This window comes from Exserohilum turcica (genome assembly GCF_000359705.1).
Source record: "Exserohilum turcica Et28A unplaced genomic scaffold SETTUscaffold_12, whole genome shotgun sequence".
In the NCBI taxonomy this organism is placed as follows: domain Eukaryota; kingdom Fungi; phylum Ascomycota; class Dothideomycetes; order Pleosporales; family Pleosporaceae; genus Exserohilum; species Exserohilum turcicum.
The window spans coordinates 1,491,330-1,506,219 of NW_007359937.1; the positions used below are offsets into that span (position 1 = coordinate 1,491,330).

Genomic DNA, 14,890 nt, shown 5'->3' on the forward strand with positions numbered 1-14,890 from the left:
CGCTTCATGGCAATGGTCGGGCTTGTCTTGCGATACAAGCACGAGGTCGGGCTCGCGGTCAAGCTCGCGCAGACTGGCGATGCACGGCTTCGACTTTTGCTCAGAGTGGGAGAAGACCGAGTTGAGGATGATCGAGGGTCCGCTAAGCCAGGCTGCCCGTGACCGGAAGTGTTAGCAACCCTCTGTCGATGCATCACATGCTGCCACGACCCAGTCTGGCCGACTTGCGAAGCTCACATGGTTAACGTACGGTCAACTAGAATCGTAAAAGAGCCGGGAAAGAGCCCCGGCGACGTCAGTGGGGCTGCCGGTGGGTCGAATGTGAGTAGGAAGCATGTGTCGCCGTTCAAAGACTGGACTGAAAGCGACATGGTGGGACAAGGCCAGTTCGGGGCGGTGAAGGCAGAGCGTCCCACGGTTCCGCTGCGGTAGAAGACATGAGGGCGGCGCCCAGCACAGGCAGCGAGCAGCGTGGCAGGTGCACGCGACCATGGTAGCTGCAGGCGAGGCGCGCCATTCGACTGGAAACGCAGCAGGTGCACACGAGGCGTGCCTGCCCGATTGAGAAGCGAAGTAATAATAGCAGTAGTAGTGCCAGTGTAGTAAGACGCAGCAGAGAACCACTGCCATTGCCGCCCGCTCTCCAAAGCCTCACCCCCTCCGGCTGTCCATGTGAAAGCAAGACCACGACTACACCTATTCACCTTTTTTCTCCGATGGTCGTGTTTTTTTTTCTCCCGTTTTTTTCCTTCTCCCTGCCCGATCAGCCAGCCCGCGCCGGAATTCGCCTTGGGGCATGCGACCAGCTGCACCCAGCCTTGCCGGCCGATACTGCAGCTAGCTCGGCGTCGCAGCAGCAAATTCTTCGCCAGCCAGTGGCGCGATAGCCGACGTGGTGCTGGAAGACGAATATGCAGCGCCTGGCATTGGCCGGGCTCACGGCTTGGACGAGCGAGCTGCCAGCTGCCAGCTTGAAGCTATGCCCCCCCCCCTCCCCCCGTGCACGGGACTCGAGCAGCTCCTGCGAAAGCTTCTGCCGACGATGAGTCGCCCGCATGGCCAGCGCCCTCTGATTGGAGCGCGCACCATTGTATGGACGCAGTAGGTCATTGGGCAGCACAAAGCTCTCCAAGCTATCCGGTTCTTTCGTCTCAGGCACGATCCCGGCCTGCTTCTGCTGTCTGATTGCTCACTTGGTCGAGCTTGTCGTGGCGACACAGCTCTCTCTCTGCCTCTGCAACACCAGAAGCAGCTGTAGCAGCACCAGCCCATGACCATTGATTCCTCGCCCGCGCCGCCTGTGCATGGCTCACCCACCATTCCCGCCCAAAGCCTTTTTACCTGGTCTCTTCCATCCAGCCCCGCGGCTCTTTTTACCATAGCTGCCCCGCATCCGGTTACTGACCTCTATCCACAGTAGCAGCACCAACACCAGCCCCGGAGCTCTCTCGACGGGCGCAGAGACACTCGACACGCCCTGGCTGTAATCGCTGTCGCCGGCTGGAGCTGCGCGGCCCTCTGATACAGCTTGGTGCTCGCGCCGCCGAGCTCCCTGCGCATTTTTTTTTGCTTCGCCGACGAGCTTCTGCAGTTAATGCTTACAGCCAGCCATGCCTCCTTCGCGCGCAGCACCGCTCACCAGCTCCTTCTCCGTCAGTGACGAGAACAACGTCGTCGTCTGCCCGCTGCGCAACCATGACGGCTCAGCTTGCCGGAAGCGCTGCACCGGCGTAAGTCTCCACGATAGCTTCTCAGCGCCGTAGCTAGCTCCCTAGCTCCCCCCAGCCAGAGGTGCCGGCTAACACACCATGTGCAGGAGAAGCGCTTCCGGTCCATGCAGGAGCACATTCGACGAGCTCACCCCGAGCATTACATATCCAAGCTGCCAGCAACAGAGGTACGGCTAGTCAGAAAACTAGCTCTAGCATGTGCTGACTTGTCCTGTTTGTAGGAGAGTTTCATGTTGATGGTCAACACAGCACCGCAAGACCGAGCACCGCCCCCTCCCACGACTGCTTCAGCACCACCCCAAACATACGACTATGGCAGTAATGAACGCAATTCCTTGTTTGAGCCCGAATTCGGCGCCAATCCGGTTCGCGGCCCCGACGAAGGGCGCCGACCGTCACTCTTGCCCGCCGCGACGGCTGCAGCAGCCCTGGCGTCGTTACACAACCATCGTGCCGAGTACGACTGGGACTCTGATCCGGTAAGAAGGCGCGCTGCGGGATGCCCTGCATATGGCGAGGCTAACGACTGCTGTGAACAGGATGCGGCATCAGACGCCGACACCAAGAGCTTCAGGCCCCGCGCGCGCTTTGCTCCAACGCCCGTAGACCAGCAAATCAATAGCGAAGAACCATACTATACTTCGGGCTCGATACAGCAAGAGCTACTTCCGTCGTCGCTCGCGCGCTCGCCTCCGGGGCGCTCGTCGACGCTGCCTCCGGGGTCGCACTCTCTCAAGCCCAACCGACCGCGAAAACCGTCGGTAGGGCAAAGTACGCGTAGAGCGAAACATGAGCGGCAGAAATCAAAGGAATACCACCGGAGGATGAGCTATGACCGGAAGGCATACTCGGCTGAGCCTGCAACAGCGGCTGCCATTATGGGTAAGAGGTGGGAGGACTTGATTGATGCGGCTGCTTCAGCAACTGAAGAAGACAGCCGAGACTTGACACCAGTAAGTGCGGCAGCGTTGGGCGTGTTCCCTTCTAATGCCGACAGATGCCACAATCGCCCAACCATTCCCCCCACATGATGAACAGTCGCACGTCTATGCCGCCCTTTCACTTTGCTTCACAACTGCAGTCATACACGGCATCCCCCTTGAACAATGCTTTGACGCCTCCACCGCCGGAAATGTCGGACCTGCAGCCGTTTCCTTCTGTCGAGTCTTCGATTGAATCAGCCATGTCTGGGCAGAATTTTCACCTGCCGTCGCAAGGACTGTCTGACTCTTCGCCCAACTCGCTATTCCCTGTGCAAATTTATTGCGCTGCGTGCCGGAAGCTGTCGATATTGCGCGACAGCTATGCATGCTCCGAGTGCATCTGTGGGCTGTGCCAGGAGTGCGTCGACGTACTGGTCAGTGAGCACAGTCGCGGGCGTGCTCCGACGTGTCCACGATGCAACACGATCGGGGCCAAGTTCAAGCCGTTCCAGCTGGACATAAGATGAGTATTACGTAGCTTTTTTCTTATATATATATTTTGGCGATTTTCCAATTTGTCGTTTGGTTTTGGCGTTCTCCATAGTTTTTTTTGGGCCTAGTCCCGGCACGTTTCCCAGCATCGTTAGCACAAAGGGAAGCAAGGGCGTTTACTATTACACTTGGGTTGACAAGGTTGCATGGCTCACAAGTGCAAGCAGCATGGAGGCGTGGTCGTAGTGACGACATGTGGGCATTGGTAAAAACAAAAGGGTGCAGGAATAAAATGCAAAGTTGGGTGCAGCATTTGCACATGTTGATGGATGATTATTGTGTTCGCTTGCAGTGACATGGATGGTTGGCATGTGCATGTGCATGCGTGTGAGTTGGTTTGCACGTTTCTTTTTTTTTGGTTGACGGGAGCATGGCATGGCATGGCATACGTCAGTATGAGGAAACTTGTCACAAACGGTGTTTGTTGTTGTTGTTTTGCGGCGCCCCCCCCTCTCGACTCGGCAGTTCAAAGATGCGGTTGACTTTGGAAACTAAGTATGGTTTGGTTTGGAGCTAGTTGTGGCCGTGTCTGGTGTCACACAACAGGTTACGTCAGACGTTTGCTGTTGGCGGTTGGTGGGGGCGGCGGGGCTTAATAATAGCTCCAACTATGTACGTACATGTAAAACATGGGGCGAGACTGGTCGGTGGCGGGCTTGTCTGATGGCGGGCGGCATGAGCATGAGCATGAGCGGGAGAGAGAGAGAGAGAGAGAGAGAGAGAGACGCGGAGACAGAAATGCAGAGCGGGCGAGAGAGCAAGAGAGAGAAACTGTGTTGCCGCGGCTATGTACGTTGGTGGGAGAGTAATGTACCAGGTTGATTGGCTGGTTAGTTGATTCAGTAGGGCGTGCTGAGAAAAAACAACCAACAAAATAGGCCGTCAGCAAAAAAAAATATGCACACATGTCTATTTTGGCAGATGGACGACGCGGTCTTGACTTGGCATTTAGTAGTTGCAGGGCGAGATGGACCCCAGGAGGACCCTCCCCCCCCCCAAGTGGAGACCAGCCAACCGACCGACCAGGCTGCATGTGCATGTGCATGTGCATGTGTGATGAATGAACGAGTGGGCTTACTGTACCTAGTCCCCCCCCCCCAGTCCAAGTCGCCGATAATAATTGTTAATCGTATGTACGTATGTAAATAACAAGGCCAATGCCAAAGCACTCGAATTCAAACTCGGACTTGGTAGCTTGCAAGACTGGCCGACTCGACTCGACCCGACTGCTGCACTTTTTGTTCCTTGTTCCTTTTGGGGGGGGGTTCGGCTTTGCAAACGCCGGGACAGAGCGGATCAAGGGATTGATTGGGGGAACAAAGCGAGGATATTCTTTGTCCAATCATCAATCACTCACTCAGAGCTGCACTTGGACATATGCGTATGTACTCGTACTTGGGCGAGAGTTAAGCCCGCACTAGCACTAGCATTAGCACCGGTATCAGCATCAGCATCAGCATGAGGGCGAGGACGAGGGCTGGCTTACCCCAGATAACTTGACTGGCGCTGGCTGGAGAGTACACGTAGCGGTAGCGGTATTAGTATCAAAGGACGATCAAAAAGAAGAGAGAAAAAAGAAAAGAAAAGACAGAAGTGGACTGGTTGGTTGGCTCGCTTCACACAGCACACCTCATTTGTGGCGTTGGCGCTGGCGCTGGCGTTGTTCGTGTCTCGGGTTGCCGCATGACGCTACTTTTGTCTTCCTCGTCCGTGTGGGCGCTCGTCTATGTTTCCTGCTTTGTTCAAACATGGTGTTGCAGCTCACCCCTCACAACTTGGACCCCTCTCTTTCTCTCTCTCTCTCTCTCGCTGCTCTCGCTTCAACATGCCTCCGCTCCAATCACAGCTGCAAGTATAAGATGGGGGGGGGGAGGCTGGTAAAGCCACATAGATATGGCGGTGAAAAGTGGTCGTGGTTGCGAAGAGGAGGGGGAGACATGGAGACGGTGTCTTGTTTGGCCACAGATGGATGAGAAGCTAGATGCCTTTGTTCTCTCACTCTCTTGCTCCATCTGTATCTCGCCTCGGCTGCTAATGCTAATGCTAATGCCAATACCAAGGCCAAGGCCCTGGTGCAGGTGTAAGTATAGTAAGTACGTAGTAGGGGACAATAGACCCTGCGCCAAATGCCTCCAGTGCCCAGCGTCAGCGCCAGCCAATCGCTACACTTGACGAGGATAGCGCGGCCGTTCGGGCAGAAAGCGCAGCGTCTCCGGGTACAGACAGCTACGCTCTCGAGTATTTTCTACACTATCCATGTACGACCAAGGGGTGTGCAGCTCCCCCGATTCATTTCTTGCTTGACAAAAGCCAAAAGCCAAAAAAACATGTGACTCGTGTGTTTCTGCTTCTCTACTCGCTCTCGGCATCGGCTCACGCTTGTACTTACGCTCAAAGCTCACATGCTCACACCCTCACACGCTCATGCAAGCCACCGCAGACGCCACGGCCCCTCCCCGAGTCCGCGACACAACTTGTTCACGCGGTTAGAACGGGGTTTAAAGCATAATGCGGAGAAGCAGCAGCCATGTGACCTCCTGTGTGCGCCTGTGTCTTGTGCCGCCGCCCGACGCCCGCCCGCCCGTCGCCGCCGTGGTCCCCCGAGGTTGCGCAAGACCTTTTTTTTTTTTGCCGGTTCAGGAACAGAGTGAGAGTAAGGATTTAGCGTGCAGGGTCTGGGTCTGGGTCTGGGTCTGGCCCTTCTTCTTTATTTAATTTTTTTTTGTGGAGGGAACCCTAGCACCGGCACCGAGAATGGAAGAATCCTAAGTACACGCTCATAATAATGATTTAATTTTTTTTTGAACCATATACAGAGCACACAGACGGACTGACACGGCTCCTTGATTGGGCGGGGGGGCCTGCTGCTGCCGCCACCTCCACCATCTTACATAGGGTCTAGGCCTAGACAACCATCCACGCGGGGGAGAGCGGAGGTGGTGAGAGGTGATAAGAAGGCGTGGAAAGAAAAGAAAGCAGTTTGTACGTTAGGAAAGGGGTGGGGGGAGGGGGGTTATATGTACGTATGTGTGTGTGAGGGGAGCGAAGCATGGCACACGAATAAACTAAATACTTTGGCATAATCCCCCCCACCAGCAAACACCCGCCTCCCCCCCCTCCTCTCTCTGTCCAAAGCACAAGAACACATGCCTAATTTGGGGCGTACGTCAGGGGGGAGGGGCCACGTTCAAGCGTCGAGCCCTCCAAAGAGATACACATGTCCACACCCACATACATGGACATGCATATGGCTGGCAATCCACGGCTGTAGCGGGTCCCTGCGGCAGGGGGGCGGCGGCGGCGCCACTTTAGACTATTTCCGCAGCGAGTAACGCAGGCTGGCACCCATTCATGCGCATATGCCATCGAGACGAGCCAAAGAGAAAAAGGCGCCGGCCGCAAGTCGCGCGCAAAGTCCCGGGGACACTTACACACACACACGCACTCTCTCTCTCTCTCTCTCTCACTCACACACACACTGCACCTGTCAATAAACACGTGCAGTAGTTAGTCGTCGGTAGTCGTGGTGATAGGTAGTAAGGTGGGTTAGTTTAGTTTGAAGCCCCCCCCCCCAAAAAAAAAGGGATTTTCCCCATGCCAAAACTCAACCGCTCCCGACCGCGACCGCGACCGCGACCACCACCTACCCACCCCTGTACTTACCGTATCTACCACACGCGCGCCTTTTTTACAGATATATCCGTACATAGTCACATAGGCACATACGTACCTTTCCGCTTTCTCAGCAGCAACCAGGATATAAGCAAAGCAACCCGCTCCGTTGGCCCCATCTGCACAACTCTGTCCCGTTGTTCCCACGTCTATTTTTATCTCCCACCCTGCACGGCCCGTAAGACTCGGGTTATCACGCATATACGCCTCCAGAATATCCCGTGTAAGCGAGGGAAAAAAAACAGCAAGAGATAGAGAGACGGAGTAGAGAGGCTCGCCGAGAATAAGAGAGACACATACAGAGAGAGGAGGACGCATATAATTGGTGGCATCCCCGGCCTTCCCTCCCTCGCCTCCCCCGGAGCAAAATTTCAAATCTGTCACAAACGCTGTGTCGGTCGGCCTTCATCTTTGCTGTTCCGTTCAATCTGCCCCCACACACACTCACACCCACGCCCCCCCTTCTTTGGGACCCACTTGAAACACGCTCAGTCCAAAAAAGCCTGCGCCTCCAAATCCCGCATAGATATTGGCGGTTGTGGTTTCTTTTGCTTTTTCGTGTGGCGGGTTGCAGATACATGAACACGGGTAGAGGGGAACGCGTATATTGCTATTACTGCGGGTTACCGACGACGTGAGAAGCGAACGAGCGGACCAACGAGCCAGCCAATCAACCCAACTATTTCACCAAGGGAAAAAAGGAAATTGAAAAATCAAGAAAAAGAAACGGCTACTACATACTATTTCCCCGCGAATTAGTATAATCTACACCTTTTTTTCGGTTCTCCTGGAAACTCGGCAAACTACGGATTCACTCCAGCCATAGTGTTCAAACTACGACTAAACGACAACAACAACAATCATCCAACATGCCCATCTTCCGCAGTCTCACCACCAGACTCAAGACGTCGCTCTCGGCCTCGTCAACACCAGACTCGACGCCCGAAGGCTCGCCCGTGTCGCCGTCATCATTTGAGCGCGTGACAGGCCGCAAGGAAAGCAGCAGCAGCAGCAGCAGTAGCAGTAGCGGTACTGGCAGCAGAAGCAGCGTCAGTGCAGCTTCTAGCGCGCTTCGATCGGCGTCCGTGTCGTCGGCGTCGGCTGCGCGACCCGCGGGCCAGGACCGACTCGACTCCTTCATGACTCAGGCCAGTCACGGGAGCAATGTCAGCTTCGACGACAAGAAGCAGAGGCGCACCAGTCGGTTTCGCGAGGAACTAGATTTCGAGGCTGATGAGTAGATGCACATAGTTATGTGCTGAGAGACAGTGAGACAGATACACACACACAGAGAGAGAGAGTGTGTGTGTATGTATGAGAAAGAGACAGAGAGTGTGTATGGGAAAGCTGGAGAGAGACCGAAATGGTTACGTAAAAAGGTACGTTTGCATCTTTGCATCGACGACTTGCTCGACTCGTCATGTGCTAACATTTTCATGTACCTAGTAGTTTACTCAAGCCGTTTCTGCATGCCCTACACCTCCAGAAGCATCCGTGTCAGCTTCACCGCCGCTTTGCAAGGGCGTGCCTGATCTGCTTGCACCGCCACTTTTGGGCGGCCCTCTGGGCGGGCCACCGGTTTTGGGCGGAGGAGGCACACCGCTGCCTCTTTTGGGCGCATAGTCCTGCTCTAGGCTCTTCTGCTCGCCTTCTTTGAAGTAGTCGTCGAGCACGCCCCCGCCCCCGCCCCCGCTGGCTGGGCTGCCTACGTGATGCGCCGCTCTGCCCTTCTTCCTCGGTGGTGCTGTGCCCGGAGGAGGAGGCGACTTGGCCGGCAATGCCATGTTGGCTGGCACAAAGAGCTCGGCTGGTGCCCCGGCTTGACCAGGTCCTTCCATCGAGGATACCAACGGTCGTTTCTCGTCAAACGACGTAGTCCCGCTAGCATCCCCCGCCGAGAACAATGTCTCTCCAGGTGCTGGCGGCGGCTCGTCCAAGCTAGGTGGAATGCGGTGCAGCGCTCCAAACCCAAGCACACAACCTAGTGCTCCTTCGCCACCCCAGCTGCGCGTCGGCGTAATCGTCACGGGCCGGGTGACGTTGTACTCGTGGTTGTACACATAGAGTCTCAACGGCCTATTGAGAAAGTCGTCGACGAGCTCCCCCAGCCCAGACTCGCCGCGCACAAGTCCTTCGGGGCTGCCAATCAAATAGTCACCGTAAGGCAGAAGTCCTGCGGCATCCGCAGGCGAATTGGGAGCTACATCCAAAATGTGCCAGACATCTTCTGAAACAGAGAGCGGCGACCACTGCAAGGCGATTCCTAGCGCGCCTTGATCGGCTGGAATCTCCACATAGACTTCGCGTATCTTCTGGCCCTGAAACAACCCAAAGTCAGCTTCTTTGCAACTTAAATCATGAAATGAAATTTTAATTCAAGTGTGAATGGTTGATGCTTCTTTTCTTTTTTTTTTAACTTTCGGGTTGTTGCCCAACCGTCATGCATGAACTCGAAAAAAAAGGGCGTGCGGAAATAGCATGACGTATGTGAAGCCCCTGGTGAAGGAAATCCGATCGACCAGCGATGCAATTGAACGGGGGAGGGGGGCATAGACAGGAGACAAGACGAGACGAGACGAGACGAGACAAACGACTCAACTCACCTTTGCACTGAAGATACCCAGGCTAATCGTGGATCCAGCGCAATTCCGCACTTCGGCCGCAAACAGACCCGAATCAGGGTTGTCCTGTCCAGTGGTTAGAAAGTTAGAATTAGCATATCTTTATCTCTTTCAAACAAAGCTTTTTGCTTCCGGCCCGTAGACGTCATGATTCCCATGTCGATATCGCTTCCCTTCCATGCTTGTCCCTTGCTCTTTTTTTTGTGGTTTTTTTTTGCCTGGCCTTCCTTTTTTCCCCCCCCTCGCCCCTTTACCCGCACATTCTCATTTCAGTCTTTGGCCTACGTGTTGCGCTCTCCCCCCCCCTCCCCGCAAACGGCGCTCTCAAAACAAAACAAAGTAAACACAAAAAATAACTCACAATCGTGCGGCCGTTGATGCCAATGATGTAGTCAAACCAGGGCTCGAGCGGGATTTCCGCGTTGCTGTTGCGCAGCACCTGGAAGCCGTATGCGCCGTTGGTCGACGACTGGTGGTGATTGTGGTTGTCGTTGAGAGGCGCGGCGTCGAGCCGCGATATAAAGCGGTTGAGGGCGCCGAACATGGACATGTTCGAATGCGGGTGGTGGTGGTTGCTTGACCTGGTCTTTTGGGGACGGCGATGGGGGCGTGGGATGCGGTGTTGGAGAAAGAGTGTGTTGTTCGATATAACATGTGGCTTGACTCGGAGCAAGGGAATCGTGCTGGCTGCTGGGCTAGTCTCGATGCGGCATGGCGGCTCACGACTGCCTGGCTCTTACCATGGCACTACTGTCGTACTTGGCTCAATGTCCCATCACATCCTCGAATTCCAAGTCACGGTTTACTGCTGTATATTTCAAGGTTGCTCAGGCGAGTTCAAAGTAGGCATAACGATGAGCGGAACTCCGGATGAAAATGGCGTGGACCATTGGTCCTGTGTCGACGAATTCCCAGAACACCTGAAGAAGTATGGAAGAGACGTTTTTTTTTTTTTGCTCCCTCTGAAACCCACATTTCAACATGTTTTAACCCTCGCAAATCCTTATTAATCACCTGGCAGATACTGGTTCCAGCGCTTCAAGATCTGGGAGAAATATGACCAGGGTGTGTGGATGACCGAGGACGCGTGGTTTGGCGTGACTCCAGAACCCATTGCAAATAAGATTGCCGCGCACATTGCAGAGTCGGCGCCAAAAGAGAAGACGGTTATTGTCGACGCGTTTGCGGGCGTAGGTGGTAATGCTATAGCGCTGGCGCGTTCTGGGCGCTGGGAACGCGTCTTTGCGATTGAAAAGGACGCCCAAACGCTCAAATGCGCAAAGCACAATGCCGAAATCTATGGCGTGAGCAACAAGATCTTCTGGCTCAATGCAGACTGCTTCGATGCTGTAAACCGGTTCGCGGGCCAGAAGAACGTCGTGGTCTTTGCTAGCCCGCCTTGGGGAGGTTCGTATTGCCAGGCTGTTGTGCTTGCTGGTTTGCAATGCTGATGGCCACAGGGACAGAGTACGGGGCGGACAATGTCTTCGACCTTACCAAGATGGAGCCTTATAATCTCGACAAGCTCTACAAGAGTTTTACGAAAATCAGCAAGGAAGTCGTATTGTACCTGCCGAGGACGTCGGATCTCAATCAGATTGCTAGGTATGGCCACGATGGAAAGAAGCTCGAGGTGGCTCACTATGCTATGATGGGCGCTAGCAAGGTATGCGAGGACAATTTTGTGGTCTTGGACAATCACTAACAACGCCAGGCTCTATGTGTGTATTTTGGAGATTTTGATTTCGAGTTGGAGCAGGAAGATTCATAGCATATTCAAGCATCTCCCAGCTTCAATCGATGTCAGGTACCACCTTTTCCAGCCACGCACACAAGTCCCTGAGCTCTGTGCCGACCATGGAATGGCCCATGCCTTGGTACTCTCTGGTCGTTATGTTTTCCTCTTTAATTCCAAGCTGCAAGAGCCGCTCATAGCATAGCCGATGATACCGCGCGGGCACCAATCTGTCACCCGTTCCCCTCGCTAAGACTACCTCTGTTTCTTCACTCATCTCCTTGGGCAAACCTGCCTCCTCCCTCAGCACTGATATGCGGTCCGATAATGGAAGGAAACCAGACAGCCCGACCAGTCCTCCTAGTTTCCCTGCATATTTCGATACAAGACCAGTCAAGAAGGCAATAGCATGACCCTGTGAGAAGCCGCCTACAATGATTCTCTTCTCCGGCACGCCTTGCGCAACCAAATCATCAATCAAAGCAGTAATATAGGCTACCGAGTCCATGATGCCCTCTTCGTCTGGGGGTTCTTCGAGTTCCGGGCGTGAAGAGGGGACCGGTGATAGGGAGGTAGGGAAGAACCATGCTGTTGAAGCGAGCTCGTGATTCTCAAGGGCATTGGGAAGGATCCATTTCATCCGCGGCAGTTTTCCAGCAGACTGGAATTGATGCGCGATATTTTCTATGCCCGCTGCATCATCGCCAAAGCCGTGGATGAAGATGATGGCCGAGGATTTTGCAGCATCGCTAGACTTTGCGGCTGGGATGACTATGGGTGGCTTTCTTTCAGGCGACATGATGCAATATTCAAAAGGTATTGGGCGAATAGCGAGTGATTAATAGGTTGATGCGTTGCCCGGTAATGTCATACCTAGCCAAGCGAGTAGAAGACCACGAGAAATCATGAGAGATGGCGACGGATATTCCAAGATGGCACATGACACAGAAGAGGAGTTAGGCCCAAGAGGGAATCTTATACTTATGCACCCCGCATGCAGGTACGGACAAATCTCAACGTTGGCGCGCTATTACCTTAGCATGCCAGGGGTGTGGGCCACCGCTTTTAGATCAGTACGGTACAGATAAATGTTAGGGGTGTGGGCCACTGCTCCATTGTTTGGGCATTGTATGGAGGCTTTTAGATAAGTACGGTACGGATAAATGTTACCCCGGTCTAAAATGTCTGTGCGCAGCGTTGTTCTCGAGCGCACGGACAGAAAACAACAGCTTTACCCCCCCCTTTGCAGCCACAACAAGGTCTATATAGCTATTTCAAGTTGAAAATAAGTTATAGGACGTTCCAAGGTTTCTTTTCATGTAGGTTTCAGGCTGTGCAGGCTGGTAGATGGCGAGTTCGTTTCGTTCTTTTATTAATCTAGATGTGATTGATAATTCCTACCTCTCCCACTCCCCGCAACATCAACTTCTACACTCCACCCCCACCATGCCACACGTCGAAGTGCTTCCCAACTCGGCCGCCACGGTTGCTCCAGGATGGACCTATGTGGTTGATACCGGCTATGATCCCTCCAAAGTCGCCATCAACCCCAAGAACAAGAAGCGCGCCGCCGCCACCGCACCGCCAGGCGGTCAACGCGCCGAGAATGAGCTTTCGGCTCGCCAGCAGACTGCGATAGCGCGGCGCATAGCAGAGCTCGAACGCGACAACGACCCTAAACAGGCCATTGCGATTCCCGGAAAGCCCAGCGTGCCCAAGACGCAGAACGCGAGGAGAATCATACAGTACCAGCGCCAGATCAAGCATTGGCTCGACGATGAAGAGGCACAGCTGGGACTCGTCACGACGGCCGCCAGAGGAAATGCGCCTCAAGCAACAGGCGCGAGACAAGCCTCGAGGAAGCAGAGCATGCTTGTCTCTGTGCCTGCGACTCCGATAGATGCAACGCCAGGGCCCGCACCCATTGCACAAACGCCATCGCGGCTCGACGATACCAACGCAGACGACGACGCGCTACTCTCTGTCGACAACCTCATGCCGCCGCCACTCAACCCTGCCGAGCTAGAAGCCTTGCTTGCTGCACCGCCGCTTTCGTACGCCGCGAGCCATGCCGCTCCCCCTCCCGCAGGTGGTCCGCCGCAGAGGCAGTTCTGCGACAACTGCGGCTACTGGGGCCAAATCAAGTGCAGAAAGTGTGGCGTTAGAGTGTGTGGGCTGGAGTGCAAGGATGCGCACGAGGCTACGAGATGCTTGAAATGGGCCTGAAGACCGGAATACATTGAACAAGTCATGAACGGCGTTTGGGCGTGCTTGAAGATACCCAGTCACATTAATACATCTGGAAATTAATCCTCTTCTCAGTAGGCGAACTCTTGTCCAACGAGCTTCTCGCTCAGCTTCCACAGCTTCTCACCGTCGCCTGGCTGCTTCGCCGTTGGCCGCACCTCCTCTGGCGCTATATTTCCATCGTGCAGATAAGCACCGTTGTGGTCATCCAGCCTCGGATCAAAAGCCGCTACAACGTGCGTAGCAGCACATTCGTCGAGCGACTTGATATCAAACTCACGCGTCCACCCAATCTCCTTGTCCTTGACTTCTACACTTCTGTTAGCAGTTGTCCGAACCAGAAACTTGCCATGGGAAGCATACTCAACGCCGCCATATCCTCGTCGGTAAAGCTCACTGCAAGCGACGTGCCGAGGGTTTGACCCGGATGCAAAGCATACGCCCTCAACCCCCTGTGCCCCAGCTTGTCAACCAGCGCATTCGTAAACAAGATGTTCGCCGTCTTGCTCTGCCCGTACGCCTCCCATTTATCGTACACGCGGCCATCCTGGGAATTCGGATCTTCAAAACGTACCCCGCTCATGCGATGCCCATCGCTCGACACATTGACAATTCGCGGTGCCGGCGCCGCAAGCAGCTTGGGCATGATGAGATTGGTAAACAGGAAATGACCAACGTGGTTGGCGCCAAAGTGGTGCTCGATCCCCTCGGGCGTCGTCCGGTATTCCCCGCCCATTGTCCCCGCCGAATTGACAAGCACATCGATGCGGTCCTCCCGGTACTCCAGGACCTCTTTGGCCGCCTCGCGGATCTGCTTCTGCGACGCGAGATCGAGCGTCAGCACGCGCACCTGCACGTTTGCGCTCGCGGGATCCGCTTTGATCTTGTCGGCTGTGGCTTGTACTTTTGCGGGGGACCGCCCGGCAAGGATAATCAGTTGGGGACCATGCTTTGCGATTTCCTCGACAAATGTGGCGCCCAGTCCGCCTTGGGTTACGCCCGTTGTGAGCACTATCTTGGCGGCTATGCTGGAGGCGTTGTCGGCCGCGATGCTCGATGCAAGTGCGTTTTGTCGGTTGTATGGGAGGGGTGAGGCCATTGTGGTGGATGTGGTAATGGAATTGGTAGATAATTATGTGTGTGTGTGTGTTGCAAGAGTATCAATGGAGAAATGTCCCTTGATATCAATAGATATACCCAGTCAATGCTGAACACAGTATTGCAGCCTCAACATATATATACTCTCTTTGTCCTTCCTTCTCCAGGCTGCCATTACACATGCTCGCCTTTTTCAGCTCCCAAGTCCGGTCAGGCAAGCAAGAACAACACCATTCTGGTCCACCAAGTAAACTAAACTCCGCTATTACCGATGCCAAGTACCCACAGCGCCGGCATTACCACGTACACCCC

General features: G+C 54.6%; 7 protein-coding genes across 7 annotated transcripts; 4 read left to right on the top strand and 3 right to left on the bottom strand.

Moving 5' to 3' along the window:
- Positions 1 to 4: 4 nt before the first annotated feature.
- On the bottom strand, positions 5 to 371 carry SETTUDRAFT_26219 (uncharacterized protein; the record flags this gene model as incomplete). Its single annotated transcript, XM_008024237.1, has 3 exons — positions 5 to 21; positions 75 to 152; positions 251 to 371. The coding sequence occupies 3 exons, from the start codon at positions 369 to 371 to the stop codon at positions 5 to 7; spliced, it is 216 nt and encodes a 71-aa protein (XP_008022428.1).
- A 1,022-nt stretch (positions 372 to 1,393) lies between these two features.
- Positions 1,394 to 3,442, top strand: SETTUDRAFT_167628 (uncharacterized protein). Its single transcript, XM_008024601.1, has 5 exons — positions 1,394 to 1,730; positions 1,817 to 1,897; positions 1,952 to 2,209; positions 2,270 to 2,683; positions 2,728 to 3,442. The coding sequence occupies exons 1-5, from the start codon at positions 1,611 to 1,613 to the stop codon at positions 3,178 to 3,180; spliced, it is 1,326 nt and encodes a 441-aa protein (XP_008022792.1). The 5' UTR covers positions 1,394 to 1,610; the 3' UTR covers positions 3,181 to 3,442.
- A 4,304-nt stretch (positions 3,443 to 7,746) lies between these two features.
- On the top strand, positions 7,747 to 8,118 carry SETTUDRAFT_37543 (uncharacterized protein; the record flags this gene model as incomplete). The annotated part of the gene is made up of 1 exon (XM_008024295.1): positions 7,747 to 8,118. The coding sequence occupies one exon, from the start codon at positions 7,747 to 7,749 to the stop codon at positions 8,116 to 8,118; it is 372 nt and encodes a 123-aa protein (XP_008022486.1).
- Positions 8,119 to 8,331: 213 nt separating this feature from the next.
- Positions 8,332 to 10,048, bottom strand: SETTUDRAFT_103736 (uncharacterized protein; the record flags this gene model as incomplete). The annotated part of the gene is made up of 3 exons (XM_008024602.1): positions 8,332 to 9,195; positions 9,481 to 9,564; positions 9,860 to 10,048. 3 exons carry the CDS (start codon positions 10,046 to 10,048, stop codon positions 8,332 to 8,334), a joined length of 1,137 nt encoding a protein of 378 aa, XP_008022793.1.
- Positions 10,049 to 10,352: 304 nt separating this feature from the next.
- SETTUDRAFT_127397 (uncharacterized protein) lies at positions 10,353 to 11,594 on the top strand (the record flags this gene model as incomplete). The annotated part of the gene is made up of 4 exons (XM_008024603.1): positions 10,353 to 10,426; positions 10,520 to 10,905; positions 10,959 to 11,164; positions 11,213 to 11,594. The coding sequence occupies 4 exons, from the start codon at positions 10,353 to 10,355 to the stop codon at positions 11,267 to 11,269; spliced, it is 723 nt and encodes a 240-aa protein (XP_008022794.1). The 3' UTR covers positions 11,270 to 11,594.
- Positions 11,595 to 12,679: 1,085 nt separating this feature from the next.
- Positions 12,680 to 13,459, top strand: SETTUDRAFT_26225 (uncharacterized protein; the record flags this gene model as incomplete). The annotated part of the gene is made up of 1 exon (XM_008024238.1): positions 12,680 to 13,459. One exon carries the CDS (start codon positions 12,680 to 12,682, stop codon positions 13,457 to 13,459), a length of 780 nt encoding a protein of 259 aa, XP_008022429.1.
- A 92-nt stretch (positions 13,460 to 13,551) lies between these two features.
- On the bottom strand, positions 13,552 to 14,579 carry SETTUDRAFT_159456 (uncharacterized protein; the record flags this gene model as incomplete). The annotated part of the gene is made up of 2 exons (XM_008024604.1): positions 13,552 to 13,798; positions 13,849 to 14,579. 2 exons carry the CDS (start codon positions 14,577 to 14,579, stop codon positions 13,552 to 13,554), a joined length of 978 nt encoding a protein of 325 aa, XP_008022795.1.
- Positions 14,580 to 14,890: the final 311 nt, after the last annotated feature.

Excerpts from the sequence above, each read along its gene's own strand:
- SETTUDRAFT_167628 (XM_008024601.1), top strand. The coding sequence starts at position 1,611 with ATGCCTCCTTCGCGCGCAGCACCGCTCACCAGCTCCTTCTCCGTCAGT. Across the intron at positions 1,731-1,816 it reads GCCGGAAGCGCTGCACCGGC|GAGAAGCGCTTCCGGTCCAT; the intron begins GTAAGTCTCCAC and ends CACCATGTGCAG. Across the intron at positions 2,210-2,269 it reads ACGACTGGGACTCTGATCCG|GATGCGGCATCAGACGCCGA; the intron begins GTAAGAAGGCGC and ends TGCTGTGAACAG.